We start from the raw sequence: 21,269 nt of genomic DNA on the forward strand, positions 1-21,269 counted from the left end.
CAGATTTTCATTAAGTAGATCAGTTTAATGTTGTCTCGCACATCACATGACTCCTACCATCCATCTCTCAACCTTTAGCCCTTTTCAAACACAGTTTCAGCCCCTGTCATCTTTCAGTGCTGTTGTTCCTTCACAAGAAGCTAAGTAATGTTCTTGAAGCTGTCCAGTCATAACACAACAACTGCTATTGTTAATCAATAAGCTGTAATTTGATCACAGGAATTCAGATGGTTCTCACAAAACATTTTATTGTGTCTTTCTCACATATTACTCCTTCCTTTTAAAGAGACTTTTTCTTTTCTAGCTGTATTTTAAAATTGATCTTAACCCCACAGCTCCGAAGAATGTTTAAGGAATCCTGCTTCACAGCCACAGATAAGAGCAGCCGTGTAATGAATAGAAGTGCATCTCAGAGGTAATTTGGCAATAACAAATGAGTCATTTTGCATTGCTGGGAAATAATGGATGTCAGTGCAATGTAATACCATAGCATGTAGCTTTGGAAAGCAGACTGTTTGATTCAACATTTATGTCCAATTTATGATTTATTGTATGTTGCTCTAAATGGTCTACACCAAGTATTAAAAATAACAGCACCTCACCCATCCCAGAACAGGTGCAATGCCCCATGATCAATATGTGACTAACTCAAGAGCATGTGTCAATATACAACACACAGAAAATCTCTCTGTGTGGACTCCAAAAAATCTTGTGTGCAAGTAATTTTGTTTAATTGTACTGTAACTCAGAACCACGATCATTTTTCCATTTGCTCTGAAAGAACCTATTCAAGAAATGTCCCTGGTGCAGCCTGACTGCTGGCGTGCACGGCTCCCAGATCTTAGTAAGAACTTTAAAATGCAGCTGAGATGCCAACTTTCTGATTCCTAAATTCCCCCTACCCCCTTCCCTCCATCCCATCGGCTCCTGGCCAGCCAAGTCGCTCATTTGATGACATTGCGGAGGCAGGTCTGACTGACTCAGGACAAGGTACGCTGTCAATAGGTGCCTCTGCTGCTGAAAAAATTGCCATGTCTCATATAAAAGACCGTTTGGAGAAGAGAGTTGGGATATCCATCAAGAGTAACTAGTTTAACAAAATAATCAGGTTCCCATTCACCCGTACAGTTAAGTACACAAAGCACGATCTCAGTTTGTCTTTGCATAAGCAGTTGAGACTATCCATGGTTTGACAGTTGCTATTCTATCTCATAGTGACTGCTGTCGTCATTCACAGTAACCTGTGCACCAGGTTGTTTGCCAGCTTGTGTACTGTCCCGCACCAGCTTCGCGACCACATCACTCCCACCCTCGCTCGCCTCCACTGGCTTCCCATCCCCCAGAGGATCGAATTCAAGATCCTCATCCTCACCTACAAGGCCATTCACGGCCTTGCTCCCTCCTACCTCTCCGACCTACTATTCTCCTACCTACCTCCCCGTACCCTCCGTTCCTCTGGCTCCGGTCTGCTCCACATCCCCCGCCCCAACTGCCCTACCATCAGTCGCCGGGCCTTCAGCCTCTCAGCCCCTAGGCTCTGGAACTCCATCCCCCAGTGCCTTCGCCTTGCTTCCTCCCTTTCCGACTTCAAGGCTGGTCTCAAGACCTTTCTCTTTGACCGTGCCTTCAGCTCCCCTCTCAACTCTCTACCTCCTCCTCGCTCCCTCCCTTCCCTCCCCTCACCCTGACCATTTCCTCCCTGCTCGGGTCCTGACCCAACTGTCCAGTGCCTTGGGACCTATCCTCTTCACATTATAGCAAAAAATGAATGAAACCATAGAAATGAATCTTAAATGAATCCATGGAAACGTTTTGGAACCCGTTCATAGCTCTTTACATAAAGTAACACTTCCTGATATCTGTCCCAAATTGTCCTTCCAAAACTGAAGCTACTCATGTGCATCATTATCTTGCAAAAAGTCTGTAACCTTTTTCTCCGCGGAGGACGTCCACTTTCTAATGGAGGTGCCAATTCCACAGTTCAACTGACTTATAATCCTTGCATTTGGTGTAGCACCTTTTACACTGGAGGACATCTCAAAACACTTCACAGAGTTTTACTGTGAAATGTGGTAACTGTGCAAGCAAACAGTGCAGCTAATTTGCACACAGCAATGTCCCACAAACAGACATGAAGTGAATCAATTTTGTTTGGGGGATTTGTGGGCCAGGACACCGGGAGAAACTCCCTTCTCTTTTCAAATAGTGCCATGGGAACTCGGTTTAATGTATCATCTGAAGGACAGCACCTCCGACAATGCAGAGCTCCCTCAGCACTGCATTGGAGTGTTAGCCTAGATTATATGAGCTCCAAGTCTCGACTTGGGGTTTGAACGCACAACCTTCTGACTCAGAAACAAAAGTGCTACCAACTGACATCACAACTGTCAACCAATGCCAGATCAGTGGTCGTGGAGTGACAGGAGCCAGTCTGAACCCAGCATGGACCACTCTAAATCTTTATATCTGAAACCACCTTCTGATTAGTGGAAGTGGTGGAATTAGGGCCTCTTTTTAAGGGGGTAACTGTTCAGTCAATTCTATTCAACAATAATAACTTTCAATTATATAGCGCCCTTCACAAGGGGCAGCGTCTCGGAGTGCTTAATAGTGGCAGTGCCTGACGGCGAGCCGGGAGAAGGGAGGTTACCATAAGCACGGTTGAAGAGAAAAGTCTTCAGTCGTGATCTAAAAGAAGGAAAGGAGGGAGCAAGATGGACGGTTTGAGGGAGAGAGTTTCAAAGCATTCAATGGGCTGTTTGGAGCCAGGCCCTCTGCTACTTACAGCCCAACAACCAAATGCATTAATTGTTTCTAAAAATAAGCCCTAACACAGACTGTAAACTTTATTTTGCTCTGAAAAAGATCAGATAACTGACAGCAGAAATTAAAGCTGCCCTATCAGGCAGAGGCGCAGTGACTAAAATGCAACCACTCCATTTCCAACAGGATTTAAATGCTCTTTGGTTCCATGGGACCCATTTTAAAATTGTTTGGATGTATTTTGGCAGCTCTTTTCTTCAGCCCATCTATGGTTTAATTGTCCACTCGGTGCCAAAGCATTCTGAAATGTTTTCATGAGAATGAGAAGACCTCAAATACCCACCTTAAGCAAGATCAAATAATGAAAGGGGAAAATAAAAAGATGTGATAAAAGGGGAACAATTACATTAAATCTGATTTTAAAAAGGAATTAAAAAGGTAATAGTTTCCAATAACAGGAGGAGGCCATTCAGCTTATCAAGCTTTCATTTCCCTACTCTTTCGCCACCCCCTTTAATACCACTTGACATAGCTATAAATGTCCAGTGTCCGCGCGACAGTGATCCCTTATACATTAGCATGAAAAAAGGATTTCACAGAACAACAGAGTTTGCAGCACACGAAGAGGTCATTTGGTTCATTGTGCCTGTACTGGAGTTTCTCCAGAGAATTAAATATTGGTTTTCTTCACGTATTTATTAATATTTTTCTTCAAGTATTTATCCAAATCTCTTTCAAATTCTGTAATAGATTCAGCCACCTGTGGTAAGATTTCCCATACTCTAATGATCCTAATTGTGATAAAAACTTCCAACCTCCCCTTGTATCTTCTGCTGACAATCCTTAATCTTTCCCTCTTGTTAGCGAATCACCAGACAGTAACAAGAGTATCCCAACTCCAGGAACTGTGATGGAAATGGAATGGAATGCCATTCCCCACAATACACGCAGTCATTACACTTTTTGGTATATCCTGTGAACCATTTTGAAACGTCTTCCCGACGTGAAAGGCGCAAAATCAAATGTAAGGATTGTTATCATGATTTTTTTAAAAAGCAGTGTGAATAGAGCTTCACAAGGTGGTCCCATTTTTCAGACTCACAGAATCATATTATACTTATATACTTAAGATTATAAAAAAGAAAGAAGCAAACTTTAATGGGAAAGTGCAGCAAATGCTAACAATTGAGTTTTAAATCTGGACATCACAAGAACAGAGTTCTTCGTCTGACCTAACAATCTGCAGATTTGAACAGTGATGTTTGGCAAATAGAACAACTTCCTTGCTCTGAATTGAATGCTCAGCTTGTTGAGGTTGAGTTCATCCACGACAGAGCAATCAGGGAGCGTATGGCAAGCACTTGACAGCCTATCCACTGGGCCTGTTCACCATAATAGCTACATATTCCTTGATTACCAGTGACAGAGAAGGTTTTCCCATTAATACCAAGGCCTCTGGAATTTCCGAGACTCCACAGCTGTTTGTAAAATTCTCAAGAGAAAAACTCAATGGAGACCATTATCTGCCTTTCAAGCTCAGGAGGGGTGGAGGCTCAATCCTCAGATGGAGGATTGAGATGGATAGAAAGATTTTTTTCCGTGAGATGGAACCATTTGAATATTTTGTGGTCAGCTGGGTGTTGGACACAGCAGAAACCCATCATTGTGCTTAAGAGTATACAAACCAGACTAAAAGTTCCACATATGTATTTCATCCACACATGGAAATTTCCCTGTGTCTGGAATGGAATGCAGACTCTCTCCCTGGAGGGAGGCATCCTGCTAACCTAATTCTGGTGAATATTAGGAGCAGATTGGCAAGAGCCACGGCTTGGAGACATGAGCATGTACATTGGGGTACTACTGGAGTTTAACCAGCTAAAATCGCACAACTTGTTATTTAGCAGCTGTCTGGAAAGCTTCCCACTAGCAGCCTGGGCCATCCTACCCATTAGAGCTTTGGCTTTCAGGGATAACAGGAGCTGAGTGGGAAGAAGCCTTGCTCTCAGTATCTGGTTATGCTGATGAACCAAGTTGACTAGTCCATCATCAGCAGTGCCCTTGAGTACTGCGGATCCATCTGACACAGGAACTGAGATCACCAAAGAGGTTGACGTGATTCCATCAATCCATTGTCAAGCAAGTACAGATGAAGGCGAGTCCAGGTATCAAAACATTACTGTGTATCCCTCATATAATGTAAACTCAGTATAAAATCCCTTCTACGGGGAAGAAGGGATTATATCAGTATAATATCAGTATATACCCTTTATATCAGTATAAAATGCAAAAGCAAAGTAAGGCGCAGGAAGAATTGCAATGTGGATATTGTAAACGGAAGGAATCTCAATTTGGGGTCACATATGAGGAAATACTCTCAGTCTAGAACTACTCAGTTATCCTCAGAGAACACACATTGCAGATGAAGAATAGTGTAAAGTATCTGACAAAAATCATAGCTGTAGTATGACTGAGGGAATCCCTCATACACTGTCAACGAGGGGAATCCTTCATCCAGTCTGAAAAAGGGCAATCAATTGTACAAGGGGAATCTCCTATACAGTGTCTGAGGGAAATCTCTCATACAGTGTCAACAAGGGGAATCAATTGTAAAACCTAAAGGAGAAGAACCCCTTGAACAGTATTACTGAGGGGAATCATCGCAGTGTGACTAAGGGTTCACAAGTGATCCATAAAGTTTGAGCGATTTGCCTGTAGTTCCACAATGCAATCCTACCAGTTTTCCAATACAACATCGCACCGTTTCTCTTTCTCACCTGAGTGAAGTTTCCTAGGCTCAACCACGCTCATGTTTACCTTTTCCAGCTGGCGGTTGCCCTCCACAATAGTAAATATTTTCTGATATCTGCCTAAAATTACCCTCCACAACCCTGAACTCCTTTGCCCTGCTCCCTTAGCGTATCTGGGTTTCCTTCCTCTATTCCATTCAGCAATTTATATGCATCAGTAAATGTCCCCTATCCCTGTGTGGGTAGCAGGCAGATGAAGAGAGTTCAGGCTCAGTTGTGACTCTCAATAGTCGAGTCACCTGCCAGCACTCACTACCAAGGCAGATACATGCACAATGGCACTGGGGCAACTGTAGCCCAGCAATAGGGTAGACAAGGAGCAGAGAGGCATATTCCTGTGATAAGTAAATTAGAAAATGAATTGGGCAGATTACATTGTTTTAAAAATCAAGTGGTTGCATCGCTGTCTCTTTAGCGCAGTGCAGCCCGATGTACCTTTGAACCTTTCAATCCTAACAGAACAGCAGGGGGGATTGGGCTAAAAAGAAAAATATCACTGCTTAAGATGACTAATTGTGGGTCAAATCATTCACCCACAAAACAGACAGTCACTACACTTTACAGCATATGCTGCGCAACGCTTTGGGACATAGTCCTGCTGTGAAAGACGCTACACCAAATGTCAGGATTACTATTATTATTAATAAACCAGGCCACTTCTCCCTAGGACTTGAGTTTCTGGTGACAGTGCAGCACATCCATCCACCTCCACCAGGAAGAAACATCCATCTGCTGAACTCAGTCAAGTGATTTAATGTGAAAGGTGAAAATGTGGGAGGAAATACTGGGATAAAAACACTGGCAATAATACTTCTATAGTTCTATGCTCCTTCACTGAAAGTTACCCCCATGTTTATTTTGCACCTCCGTGTTTATTTTGCACCCATGCAAGACAGATTTTCAACCCCCCACGGGTTTTTTGATGGTTTCTGCTGAGAATTGAAAAAGAATTCTGAAGAACTCGACTTTCTCTTCCTACTGAGTCCCAGGGGCTGGCTCTCTTTAAAACCGTGGCGCTGTAATAACAGTCTACGAGGACTCCCGAAAGTTTTTAAAAAATCTTCATGTGTCATATAATTGGCATGATGGATATGCCTTCTGGGTTGTGCTTGTCAAGGTTCCTACATCCCCACAGCAAGTGAAATAATAGCAGAATCAATAAAATGGATGAGATATTTGCAGCTGCTTTGTGTCAATAAACCAGTTGTAACTATTTAGGCTTTGCTGACCAGACGCGATTCTAAAAACATGCACAGTGATGATAATCGTGTTGAGTTCTGCACTGGCGGGGGAGAAAGTCTTCCAGAGATCAGTACTTTCATCTTTAGCCATAGCTTTCCTCCCTTTGAACCTTCTTGCTGAGTTTTCTATTATTTGTTTTTTTGAGTCTGTAACCTTGCTATTATTAATTAAAAATAGGATTTTGTTTGTATCTTTGTATCTGCTAAACACTACACTGTGGTATTCCAGTGGAATGCTAAGTAACTCTGGTTAATGCTGGGTGTCCTGGGTGAATACACAGATAAAATCTGAAGAATGGATTCTGTAATTATACTCTCTGCATGTCAAAGATGATTAATGGTATTGCCAAGTATCTAATGTATTCAGAATTTTAATCTTCCACAGAAAATAATTTTTTCAATAACTTCAAATGTTATCAATCATTTGGTAAAATCTGGAGGTTGCTTTGTAAATCTAGACAACTCAATCAATGCCCTGGTGAAAATGCTTCTAGATTTTCCCACCCACCAAAGCATGAGTGAAAGAAGCTGGCTGTTAGATGCCTGTCTTTACGCTTCTGTGTTCTTTTTTTTCGCAAAGGGTCGACCGACATGCTTAGTTCCTGCCACCGAAGCTCCATCATAGAGGTTTTCACGCATCCAGACAAAAAAAAAAGAAATGCTGCCCTTGATGATGAGATCATTACTGACCGTCCATGTCATTACATTCATTTGTGAAGCTTTTAAATGCCCAGTCTCTTTGGAACGCTCCTCGTGATATCAAATATTGAAGAAGGACTTGATGATTCAAACAGCCTTTAAAGTTCTGAACCATTTTGTTGAGGCACGTAAAGGTCAACATTATCAGATGCTGTTTTCTACATAAACCATTGATGTGGTAATTAAAGAGTCCCAAACACTGGCAAATCTGAGCCACACCCAGGAAGTGGCGTTCTTTTCAAACCAAAATAAGCACTACCTATCACAACATCAAGAACACTCATTTATGTCTTGATCTAATTGTTAAATACTTAAGACTAATTTGGTTTTGCGCAAAACTGTTTTAACCATTCGAAGTCTATGAGCTCTGATAGGAACATGTAAAGCGGACGTGACTGAGTAATATTTCATGAGTGTCCACTGGGTGAGCAAGCTCACTATACAGTGTTATACAAGTCTGATAAGCAACTTATCAAAGTGCGGAAGGAAATGAAACTCACAAACACTGGCAATAACCTATTGGAATCTGGTATTCCACTGCTCCTTCAGCATCAGGTTTGATTAGCTAATCCAATAATAGACTATTCTCTAACATGGGTGCTGCTGAGTCTATAAATTAGTCATGAAATAGGTGCTGATATACTGCATACAGTATATACATATAGTATATATACATATAACATATGCATATAATGTTAGTATGTACAGACTCACTCCTCTTGGCTGTAAGGAAGTTACAAGGTGCCACATACAGACCTTTGATGTACACCAAGTAACAACAATGACAACAACTTTCATTATATAGTGCCCCTCATGCAGGGTAGCGTCCCAGTTTGGTTCCACTCTTGGAATTGTTTCCACATTCGATTTTTGGAAAAGTGGAAACAAATAGAACAGGTATCCTCAAGTAACTGCGGAATCATGTGTTTTCCAACAGACCAAGAGGGAAAGCTTGCTTATCAGATGACACTAAACCTGCACCTGCAGTTTAGAGAAGGTATTGTTCAGCTTTTGTAGTCTGCCAAAGTTATGATACAGAATGTCACAAAGTTTTAGCTCACAGGAAGCAGCACATCCAGCTTCCGGCACCTCCTGGCCAGCTTCAACAACAACAACAACAACAAGATTCCATTTATAGAGCGCCTTTCACGTCAGGAGGACGTCCCAAGGCGCTGCACAGTTGGGTCATGACCCGAGCAGGGGGGAAATGGTCAGGGTGAGGGGAGGGAAGGGAGGGAGAGAGGAGGGGGGAAATGGTCAGGGGAGGGGAGGGAGCGAGGAGGGGGGAAATGGTCAGGGTGAGGGGAGGGAAGGGAGGGAGCGAGGAGGAGGAAGAGAGTCGAGAGGGGAGCTGAAGGCACGGTCAAAGAGAAAGGTTTTGAGACCGGCCTTGAAGGAGGAAAGGGAGGAAGCAAGGCGAAGGCACTGGGGGATGGAGTTCCAGAGCCTCGGGGCTGAGAGGCTGAAGGCCCGACCACCGATAGTAGGGCGGTTGGGGCGGGGGACGTGGAGCAGACCGGAGCCAGAGGAACGGAGGTTACGGGCAGGTAGGTAGGGGGATAGTAGGTTGGAGAGGTAGGAGGGAGCAAGGCCGTGAATGGCCTTGTAGGTGAGGATGAGGATCTTGAAATCAATCCTCTGGGGGATGGGGAGCCAGTGGAGGCGAGCGAGGGTAGGAGTGATGTGGTCCCGAAGCCTGGTGCGGGACAGTACACGAGCTGCAGAGTTCTGAATGACCTGCAGCTTGTGGAGGGAGGTGCCGGGAAGGCCGGCGAGGAGAGAGTTCCCATAGTCCAGCCTTGAGGTGACAAAGGCGTGAACCAGGGTTTCAGCAGCGTGAGGGGTGAGGTAGTGCCGTAATCTGGCGATATTCCGGAGGTGATGGAAGGCGGTGCCAGTTGTGGTGCGGATGTGAGGGAGAAAGGACAGCTCAGGGTCGAACAAAACGCCGAGGTTCCTGACTGGCTTCCCACATTGACTAGCCAGCTTATTGCATTAACTAGCCAGTCCGCCACACTAACCAGCCAGCTTATCGCATTAACTGGCCAGCCTCCCGCACTGACCAGCCGGCTTATCACATTGACTAGCCAGGCTCCTGCACTGACCAGCCACCTTCCAGCGCTTGCGTAGCTGGCTTCCAGCATGTGCAGTACACTTTTGGCTTCTGGCATGTGCATAGCCTGGTCGGCCGCTACCTTGTTAGAAACACTAGTGTGAATGGCTGGAGTCAACCGATCAGCTAGAAGCGATCGCATTACTGGACAGATGACCCGGTGGTATGCCTGGCCGCCATTTTTTCTGTGCTTCCATCAACACGTCGTGTCAAATTTCATGGACCCAAAATCAAAGCGTGATCACCCTGTATCAGTGAAAGTTGTTGCATGGTTTAGACAGCTAACTAAAGCTGTTGGCTACCGTCTCTTTGAAGTGATACAAAATTGGTTCAATGTCAGTTTCTTACCTTGTACAACTTGACTGCTGCCTCGTGCCTGTGGTTGGTGCTGTGAAGACGCAACTTATCCACGCTGTTAGTGTAATAGTCACAGGCGTTGCATTTCAGATGCACTGGATTCCCAATGGCTACGCACTTCAGCCTCCACTCATTGGCTTTTCCCCCTTCTCTGATGTGGGCCACCAGTTGGTATTTCTGCATGTGCTTGTCTGTCTTGCAGTGCAGCTGAAAGTTGGCCTTTAGCTGGGTGTTGTAGTTGCAGAGCTTACACTGGTAGATGTCTCCAATCACGGCCTTCCACTCCTCTTCGGGGAGTGTGCGCTCACTGTTCACGTGTATATTCAGGGCCTCCAGGCTGTCAGTGGTAAATCTGTTGCACACTGCACACTGAAACAGCTTCAGTGAGGGGTCATTGATGTAAGGTGACAGCTCTCCGGCAGTGAGGAAGGACAGGTCATCACCCACTAACTGGCCACTCGCGAGCCGCATCTCAGGTGGCAGCTCATTATTAACTGCAAAAAGAAAAATGAGAAGGGAATAGCTTGCTGTTAGGGAAGAAAAAGGAAAAGCTTGTAGTGTACCGTGAATTGGAAACACACAAAGGAGTTGGTAAAAGAAAGCCTTCATGGGGGTTTACTTTCTCTGGAGCTTAAACTATAAAAAGCTGTAATAGGATTGAATCAGGATCAATTACAATCATCCCTTTCAACTCTTAAATTCCCTCATCAGATAGCTTTAATTACTCCAACTGGGCATGATGTCATTCCCAAATTAGTATTTTTAAAGACATGAAAGTTGATCAATAGCAAACTCCAAACCACTGTGCATTTACCGTTTGCTCCACTTTACCGTCACTTAGCTAATTCTACTTTCAGGAAGAAATCTTAGTGGTTTAAGATAGAGGCACTGGGTCAGATGTCATTGTTAATTATTTGACCAAGAAGTAGAGAAAGAGAAAGAGAGAGAAATAAAAAAGGTCTACCACCAAAGTGTCGCCTTTTAAATCTCGCCCTACAGTAAAATAACAAGTGCAGCTAAATGTTAACCACTTCCACACATGTTCTGATGAAGAGGCTGGCAAGTGTTCAATGAATCACCGTGACATTGCAGCCTTGTTTTTGTCTGACTAGGGGGGTGCTGGACCCATGGAAACCATATTAATTGCACAGTTAGCAAGCATGATTTTTGTGGCTAAAGTGTCCGAGCGTTTGCTTTCCGTGAATTTGACTCCTTTCTCTGACATTGATCAGTCACCGGTGTACACTCAGAATATTTCTTTTAAGCAAATCCAGGGGAGGGGTTCAATGTAAAACGTAAAGAATTTATTAGCTCTTCCAAAAATAAGCTTAATAGAAATGGTGCAAAAATATATTAATTTCAATGGAGGTGGTGGGGTGGGGAAGAGACCAATTTTTAATAACCATTAAAAGCACAAAACATTGTATAGATGCTAATCTAGCTTTGTCAAGCGCTTTGAGATATCATCCTGAAGAGAAAGGCACTATATAAATGTAAATTGTATTGTAAGATCAAATACACTTTCCTACACAAGCAAACTCTTGTGGAAAATCACTTTGTAGCAAATACGTCTGCCTTGCCATTTCTTCCTGTGTAAACTCTTGCAGCTTTAAGTTGGACGAGACAGAAACCATCCTCCATGGTTAATGCCAACATCAACCTTCCCAAACCCCTCTCTCAAACTCCTTGAACATGTACACAGTCTTGGTGTTCTGTTCAATCTTCAGCTCTGATCCCTGACCATGACCAATTTTCTCCACTTTCACTACCTAGGGCCCTATCTCACACCAAATGTGATCAAAGCCCTCCTTCAAGTCTTTGTTTCACACTCCCGTGCACCCCACCCCCCCCTTCCCTATTCAACATCTGCCCCTGTTGCCCCTTCCCACATCAGGCACTCCTCTTTACTTCTCTGTCTTGCCCCCTCTGACTGTTTTCAAGTCCCACCTAAAAACTTACCTCTTCGATAACGCCTATCATCACTTCCCCTTCCCCTCATCCCTTGCTTGGTTTCTGTCACTGTCACTCTGAGAAGTTATCCTATGTGATGAACACTAAGTAAATGCAAATTGTTGTTGTTGTGTACTTCAACCCTTTCAAGGTAGCAATGCCTGCAATTTAAGAGAATTTCTGCACTGAAATAGAAAGCAACAACAGTACACTCCCATTATTGCAAGAAATATTAGGAATTAAGGCACGTTGCTGAGATTTTTACATTATGCATTTGATACATTTTGGCTGTCTGGTAACTGTTTGTTGGTGGAAATTGACAGGAATATCTTGATCTTGTATAAAAGACACCACAGGCAGAAGTCAAATTGCTAAATGGCAATTCTGTACAAAGTGTGTGTACGCACGTGTGTGTGTACACAGGTGTGTGTATATGTGTGTGCATGCATGTCTGATATGTGTGTGTGTATGTGTACCTGCATATACGTGTGTGTGTGTGTGCGCGCATGTTGTGGTGGGAGTAGGAAGAAACCTGACAGGTACTAACCACGTCCTGGAGTCAAAGATGTTGTGGTCGCTGGATCAAGCTGAAATGGATTTAGCGTGAGTTGAGGGTCAGCTGGATTTTCCAGTTTCAGGCCTGTCAGGCCTATGTTCTGGGCCAGGTAGTATTGGTAGAGCTCAGCCTCGGCAGGTGCCAGGCCCAAGTGCAGGCTGTGCTGGATCTGTTTCATGTTCTGCTGGAGCAGCATCATGTTGTGCATGTGCTTTTCACTGGTCATATGGATGCGCAGGTTGCGGGCCACGTTGGTTTCATAGTCGCACACCTCGCAGCGCCAGGTGGGCTTTTGTTTTGGTTTGGAGGGAGACGGAGTTCCGCAGCTGCTGGACGCTGCCGAGGAAGTGTGCCCGAACACTTGCTCGCCGACTCCTCCGTTCTGTAGGTTTTGGACGTTGTTTAGGTGCTTGTCGGACTGCATATGAATACTGAGGTTGCCTTTGGTAGTTGTGGAGTAGTTACAAACCTCACAGCGGAAGGGCTTATAGCCACAAGTGTAACTCTCGCCCCTGGCTAGCCGAGGGTGAGGCTGCCCAGACTTACAATAAGCACAGGAGCTGCCAGGCTCCGGGTGCTTCTCCTTCAAATGTGCCTCGAGGGTCTGCTGATACTTGTAGTGCCAGTTGCATTTGGGGCATTTCAACGTCTTGCATGAGTTCCGCGAATGCATCATAGTCATGTGGCCGCCTAAAGAGCGCGACGAGCCAAGGACCGTGTCGCATTTGGGACACTCTACGCCACTTCCCGGGGAGTTTTCGCCTGTTCCCAGCATGTTGGGGAAACAGTTGTACTGGTGATGAGAACCAGGGCTGTCGTCGTCTCCGTGGATCATGTCATTTGGTTGAAGGGTTGTGGCGTTGTCTTTGCCGGCACTCACAAAGTCCCTGCCACTGATACTATGGTCATTATCATCACTGCAACTGTCCTTCAGTGCAGCAAGCTGTTTTATCTTATGTAGCTCATCAGAAACAGTCAGAGAGGAAGAAGAGGTACCCTTATCATTAAAGTTTAGCGCAATGGGCATTAAAGGAGACATAGAAATGCTTTGGTTTGAGAGAGGGAAATCTTTGTTACCGCTGCGGTCCACAAATCCACTTGACAACAATACCTCATCATCCTCGGGGTCATTCGAATACGTCTCATCGTCATCATCTGCTGGCTCAACAGGTTCACTTTTGATGCGGAACTCTCGGTCTGGATGCAAGACACCTGCTTCTTTCTCCTGTTCACTGTTACCCTCTAGGCCCTTGTTGCCCGACAGCTTGTTTGACCCAGGCGACGAGTGACTGAGGGACGCTGAGGTAATTGGGGTGTTCAGGGCCAAACTGGGCAGCCCCCCAAGGTTGGCTTCAGCATTGTGCAGCAGATTGTTCCCCAGTGACATATCTACTGAGCTAGCAGTGCTCGCACTTCCTTTCAAGAACGCAAAGCCAGCCTGAAGAGAATCCCCATTTTCGACGTGAAACGCACTCCACAAACCACGGTAGGTTGGATCGGGGCCCATGAGGTTTGCAGCAGAATACCGCGGATGGACAGAATTTGATTTTTTTGGTTCCAGAAAGCTTATTAGAGGTTCCTTGTCTTTGCCGATCCCCTGTATGATGGCGGAGACATACTTATTATTTAGGAGATTTTGCTCATCTTCATTGAGGGTCATCCGATGATCATGCACAGCATGGGTTACAAACGACCTAACATAACCAAAAGACAACTTGCACAAGAAACACATCAAAATTGGTTTCCTTTTCCCATCGCTTATACAACCATCAAATTTGGAAAAGTCCACATTGTTAGGAACATCTTTGGACACGCAGGAGTTTTTGGCCGAGCCATCGCTGCTGAGATAATCTTTCTCACTGTTGTGCCGGACGTCGTAGACACGAAAACTGTGCAAGACAGGACCAACTCCTGCAAATGCTGAGGTATTTGGGAAAGCCTGATCGGCAGGAAATGGTTTTCCAAGGGATGAAGCAATGTGAAAAGTGTTGATGACTTGTGGGTAGAATGATACTGGTGCACAGGCTGTTTGCTCATTCTTTTCCTCAGCCGCTGCGAGTGAGTTCAGGAAAAATGCTGAGGAAAAGAGCTTACTGTTCATTTCTGGCTGCACGTTCTGCCCACTGTCTTTGGAGTCCTCTATGATAAATGCTGACCCATCAGGCTGGTAAACTATCTCTCCTGTCAGATTCTCCACATCACTATCCTCCAATTCACTTATCTCACTGTCGTTGTCGTCCTTCAGAAGAGGAAGGCGGGCGTTCGGGCAGTGGTGCTCCATATATTTCTGTAAACTTGAAAAAGAAGTGGCACATTCGTTGCAAGGGATCTCTTTTGCTGAGGTAACCTGAGTGGTGGCAGCATTCTCCACACTGAAATCCAACAAGCTTCTGCTTCTGTGCTCATCTGTTCTCAGGTTGTCATCCTTGGCGCTGTTTTCCCTGTCAGGCTCCATCCCTGCAACTTTCTCTGGCACCTCATTATCAAGTTGTGTCGTTCCGCACAGCTTTGATGTGTTATGCCCATTTTCCTGCCTAGAGATAGTAGGGGAGTCACAGGTTTCCATGGCAATCGCTACATGGGGATCTCATTTCATCCAGCCTGTCAGGGACCTGAATATATATATAAAAAAAACAAGTTGAGAGAAGCTATTTTATTAAATGACGATATTGTTCACTAATAGCTTATCTTTAGTTTACGGCCTGTGGAAATTTGCTCCCTGGAAATAGTTTGGGCAGCACTGAAAACAGATGTACAGACTTAAACATATCAATTTTAATTATGTCACCAAAATCATGGTTAAAAGCTGTTTACTTCTCACACAATAAGTCATTTTCTCAGTCCAACGTAATACAGAGTGGAATTTGCTCTCAAATTTTCTCTTCTCTCTCCCACTTCCCCCGACACACACAAACATACACATGAGCGCACACACATGCACACAGAGAAACACATGCACCCACCCACACCCATGTATTCTCCTATATTCACTCCAAAATAAAAGTTTTAAAATGAATTACTCTATTGTACACCAGAGACAATACCCCAGAAATCTTACTGTCTGTCATTGCACAGATATACGTTTGCAGTGATTGATGCCCAGCATCCCCAGCAGTAAGCGCTCACATGAATAACATGGCAAAGGGGCTAAAATAATTTCCTCTTTGCTCCATAATAAAACAGTTGCTGCAAACATCTGGGGATTTTGTTTTTATGAACAAGATGAAAGACGGGCTTCAAATATTACAGGGCGATTGGAAACCAGCAAAAACCAAGGTGACAATAACGTGCAACAATATAAGAATCGACTTCAAAGTTATAGCAGGAGATATTCGTCAATGATTACAAAAGATCAGAGTGCGCTTTAAAGCCTCTCAAAATATTCACCGTTTCTTCGCGATAACATTTGAATACTTTTTGCTTCCTTTGCAAAGTACATTCTTGACAGGATTTTCCGCATAAATACAAAAAAAGAAACCTTCTCTCCCTCTCAACACCACCCCCTTCCCCGCCCCCAACCTGATGATAATAATAATAATAGTAGTTTAAATCCTTCACTAAATCTTTTTAAGTTTTCTATAGGGTTGTATTTTTTAAAAAACTCTAGGTACATTTAATCAGAAAGCCCTGCATCACAAAAAAAACGAGTAAGCAAATACAAATTATCATGGCGCCAACAATGAAAAAATATATTATGCTCCCCTTCGTGTCTCGTTTGACCAAGAAAATCAGCTTACTTCAAATCTTCCTTCTCTGAAAGCCCTCAGCAGGTACCTAACAAGCCCTGATTAAGCACCAATCAGGATTCTTCCCCACGCTTCAGTTACTTCAATAGGCATAGAAACAGAAATTAATATTTAGTGCATCCAGTCCTATCATCCTTGGGGAAAATGAGACTCAGTCAAATTTTCTCACCACCGAACGTAATGAACACCGTTTCAAATACAATTTTCATGTTGTCAATCCTGGTGTGTTGCCCATCTCTCAGCGGCTGGCTGCCTCAATCAACTTCGCTCCTATCTTTTGCAAATCGTATGAAAGTCCTGACGATGAGAATCCTTCAATCATTTTTCTCAAGGCAGGCACCACGGCCCGTACAGTCCCTTCAGTGGAAATGCTGAAGGTGTCTGTAAAGGGCCATTTTGCTGGTTCACAGCAGGGCAAAACACACGAGGAAAGTTCAGGCTAAAACTCCTGCTATCCTTCAGCCTCATTGTCTGGTGGACTGGAGCGAGAGTGTTGGAAGCTTGCATGGATCCTGAGTGTGTCTAGTCCTTGCAGATCTCCTAGCCTACAGAATGATGGCACTATACACAACAGCAGGACGGTCAGCCACTTCGGTGCTTCTCACTTTCAAAGCATGACAAAGGCAAGGAGCAACAAAAAGGACAAACAAGCTGACTGTAATCTGCAAATGATGCTCTCACTGTGAGTATTCTCAAAATTAAGAAATTTGTCACATTCACTGCCAAGAGGACAGCATGTTTCCATACTGGGAACTAAAAAGCACACACCTCTATTCACTTACTTGAGAGCAGAAATCATACTGTGTTGCTACGTATAATCTGCCAGTATGCAGCAATTCAGGACATTCATTTAAAACAACTTCTGACTAAATAATGCTTGGGGGGGTGAGGTCTTCTACTATTGAGCATTGAAGAATAGCTGTTTAATTTTTTTTGCTCTAATCAAATCTAATCTCTTCAGCTAAGTCAAAGAGGGAAATGATCAGTTTAAGATACATCAGAAGATTTACACAGATTGAAAATGAATTAAAATTAGTTTTGCTGTCTGAGATAGGCTAAAATGACAGTCTAATTGCCTCTGAATTGAATATCATAAAGCTTAGCGTGTAATTTTAATCATTGATGAGCTCCAGGTTAATTATGCTCATGGCTTGCATGCAGCAGAAATAAAGCATCTCTGAAATGAACCTCAACACAAAGAGCATGAACACCTAATAATTTTCTAATTAGTTCACAGACAGGCACATTTACCTCTGCATTTGGCAATTTAACACCAACAATATTTGCATCAGAAATGAGGTTATGGGATTTGTAACACGATTCAGGCTTCCTCACAGTCATCGGAAGAGGCAACACAACAGGCAGATCTGGGCTACTCTGAGCACTCAACACACAATACACTCTCAGGAGTTCACAGCACTAATAGGTCCAGTGTTTGATGCACATTTGATAACTCTGGACAGACACAAAATGGGCTCCTTACTGTATTATCTTGCCATTTCCAGCACAAAATCGCTTTACTGCTCTTTTCTTTTATTTGGTGAACAAGCAAGACTATCTACTCCTGTTCCCACATACGCTGAAATCCCGAAACACTGAATAATTTACGTCAGAAATAAGCTTAGAATATGTTGTAATGTGTGGAGAACTCATATTTCATTTCATCTTTTGAAAAGCGGATAATGATAAATGAGTTGTCCTCGCTGCTTTGTAAATGCTTCCACCTATAGCTCCAGAAAGATGCAGCTTGGCATATTTTAAATGTATTATATAAGCACACAGACAAAACAATTCAATTAAGACAATTAGGAAAAGGAATCTTTACACTGATGAAACAAGACAAAATGCAACAGACTGTGATATGTAATGTTGCATCTCTCAACACTTCAGGCACTAAATGACTCTATGGGGAATGTCTCTACACTTCTGGGCAATACATAGTGAATCATTAAAAACTGTTAAATTATAAAATATGCTATATTCCCCTGAACACTGATCATGATACCTGCTGTTTGGACACACATTCATTCTGCAGTCAAAGCAACTCAAGTATTCAAATTCTCAATGCATCTCTATGCACAACCCCAAACAGTACCAACACAGTTAACAAGCAGACTGCATTTCCAGTTCTTACAAACTTCCAGGACATGATTCCTAATCACTGTACTAACGCTGTATAAATATTTACCTCTTTCAAAACTATTTTACCCATAATCATATACATGTAGAATCCCATTTGCTCTCAGCACCTTTCTGATCCAATTACCATTTCTACCATCTTTTGCAAATTTATATACCATTTTACCCAATATGATCATTTCAAAACACAACACAACTGACTTTTTACATTGCATTTGAATTGCTAACTTCTCTTTTTTTCTCTCCCGCAGCAAACACAGTGTGAATAATTACCAGCAAAATAATCGATGCACCTACACTAAGATTAACTAACAAAAAAGTGTACATGTTAAACAATAGGGTAATGTCTCAGCATTGAATGAATGTTCAGTTCCCACTGGAACAAAGAACTAGAATCACAAATGCCAATTATACCTCTGTTTTTTTTAATTGAGATCGTCCCAGCCCTCTTCTCTGCTCCAGTGAGACAGTGTTTGAGAAGTGATTAAACAGAACGTGATCTGATCAAGAGAGGAGAATAATGGCAGAGGAATGCAAGGTTTGCCACAGTGCTAAGTGCTGGGAAAAAAAAGACCAATAGCCTTCTTGGCTCTTTTGTTTTTCCATCTGCTGTTTGGTTCCCTTATTTGACTTCAACTCTTTATTTACACTGTTAGACACAGGTTAAAAGTTGCCCACATAAAACACCAGTTCAACCCACGCAAAGTTAAAACTTACATAACTCTCTTAAAAACAAATACAATTATGCCGGAATTATATCAAGTTTCCTAAAGGTCATCTCTGTCTGTGCTGTGGCCTTTTCCCCCCACACCAAATCCTCTATCAATATGTCATACTGAGTTAGGCAAAGACAAAAGAGAGGATCAGTGTGAAAACTGCACATATATCTAATCCTGACAAAGGAATGAATAGACCTTCACAAGTGTAATTATACTTGTTTATTTGTTGCCACATAAAGACAACTGATGAAAAATCCATCAATGCAGTATTATACCAGCACTGAGGAACCTCTTTTCTTCCCTCGCTAAAACCACACTAAGACTTAATGCTATTTTGTTAAAACCTAAAAATGAAAACAATTTTGCATGGACTTTTGAGCTGGATCCTGACCAGTTTTGTGATATTAAACATAATACTGGGCACCCAAGCCAGTGCTGTAACCTCATTTAGCCTAATTCACAATCAGTGATTAGAAGCTCTGCTATCTCCTAACAGGGTGTGGTATATTTTCGTTACCATGCATTGCGCAGTATTAAACTTTTTCTTTTACCACACTGACCCTACTCAAGCACTTAAATGCAAGTACCTGATATCCACAAAAAGGCAATAATTACATTAGATTACCTCAAGTTTCTTATCTAAAGTAACGTGTCTTAGGCTAACAATTATGCACTAATCTTCAGAAAAGCAAATTTTCCTTTATCTTCTCAGTCTTTACCAGCCGTCTCTCATTTGAAGTTATCCAGAATTAAACTTTAACTTACAGCCGCTCCCTACATGACACAGGATTGTGCTGCTAAACCAAACCAAACCCTCATTTGCACAAACAAAATCATTTCAGGGAAGCTGATGGCTTGATACACTGTTGACGCATCAAATGTAATTGCAAACTGTTTTAATTCTGGCTAATAATGGACTTAAAATGCATTTGCTGAGAACAAGACTGTTTTAAAATGAGTGTAGAACATGAAAAAGGCAGAAACTGTGTAATTTTGCAATAACCGAAAACAGTTTTTAGGAACTGCACAAGAAAGGAGCAAATCAAAGTAAATCAATCTGCATAGCTAATGTCTTTGTGAGCTCTCCAATTTAAAACAGAAAAGCTGTAATTTTTTTTGCTGGCAATCTGGAAACACTCTGGAGTTAATTACAGCTGATTCGAAGTGAACCGCACAAACAAAGGCCAGTCTATGTCCAGACAATTATACTGCATTAACCAGCTTAGAGCTTCCTGCTGATATTTCAGGGCTCTTCTATTACACCCTTCTACCTTCCCAGCACGAAAGAAAACGCTCCTGCAAGGATGAATTAATGAAGAGAACTGCAAAAGAATGTGTGACGACCTCTTTTGACTCGGCGCAAACTTTCCACCCAAGTCACCACAAAGACGAAGAAGGTAATTAAGTCTGAATGGGAGACTGAAACAAAATACACATCTGTCTTGTTTGAAAAAAAAGGTGAAGAAATTAAAAGCTGAATTGCCTTCAAAGCCTTTTCAGGGAGGGGAAGAAAAAGACACAAATAAATAGATAAACCGTGAAGAGATCTGTGTGCTACCTGACCATTTGAAGTTGGCCTTTTGTTTAATCCTGTTCATTAAAGTTCACATGAGTTATCACATCAGATTTCTTTGTAACTACTAATCCAGATAACATGTGACTTGCACTGTCTCAGCTCGACAGTTTCTATGGATTTCACTCCAAGTCTAAACACAAGACTTTTTTTTGCACAGTGCCAGTAACGATAATGGTTGTCACTTTTCACTTTTTTTTGCGCGACAAAGAATGGATGTGTGAAATACTATCTATCCCTTCAAAGCTCTCTTCTTCCACTCGTGCAGTGTGAAATACAGTGTTATGGGTTTAAACCTAACAGGCAAGGGTGATATCTCTCTACCTACACTGCCAATCCCTGCGCCCCCCAGCCCCACCACCACCATTTCGAACAACATGTCACCTCCAGTGTAGTAATCTACTATTTCCAACCTGCCTGCTCTAACAAACCCTTTCCTGCATCCTCCCTTATGCGCTACTCGAGTTTGTGCAGTCTCATCTCTGATGAAAAGGCCGATGCTGCTTTCTCATCCCCTCTAATTCTCTCAATCTCTCCCCACAACCAACAATACAACACAACCAGGAGCTCTACTGCATGTCATGGAAAGGGTCTGAGCCCCAT

General features: G+C 43.0%; 1 protein-coding gene across 1 annotated transcript in view; it reads right to left on the reverse strand.

The window, feature by feature from the left end:
• zfhx4 (zinc finger homeobox 4) overlaps positions 1-21,269 on the reverse strand; it is a 161,033-nt gene that overhangs the window by 119,968 nt on the left and 19,796 nt on the right. The window contains exons 2-3 of the mRNA XM_042331822.1: positions 12,481-15,101; positions 9,975-10,477 (exon numbers count right to left, since the gene is read on the reverse strand). Of these exons, the coding sequence (XP_042187756.1) occupies positions 9,975-10,477; positions 12,481-15,055 (3,078 nt within the window). The 5' untranslated portion in view covers positions 15,056-15,101. The remainder of the gene's footprint in view (positions 1-9,974; positions 10,478-12,480; positions 15,102-21,269) is intronic.

This window comes from Callorhinchus milii, unplaced genomic scaffold, assembly GCF_018977255.1.
Source record: "Callorhinchus milii isolate IMCB2004 unplaced genomic scaffold, IMCB_Cmil_1.0 Scaffold2, whole genome shotgun sequence".
Classification (NCBI taxonomy): domain Eukaryota; kingdom Metazoa; phylum Chordata; class Chondrichthyes; order Chimaeriformes; family Callorhinchidae; genus Callorhinchus; species Callorhinchus milii.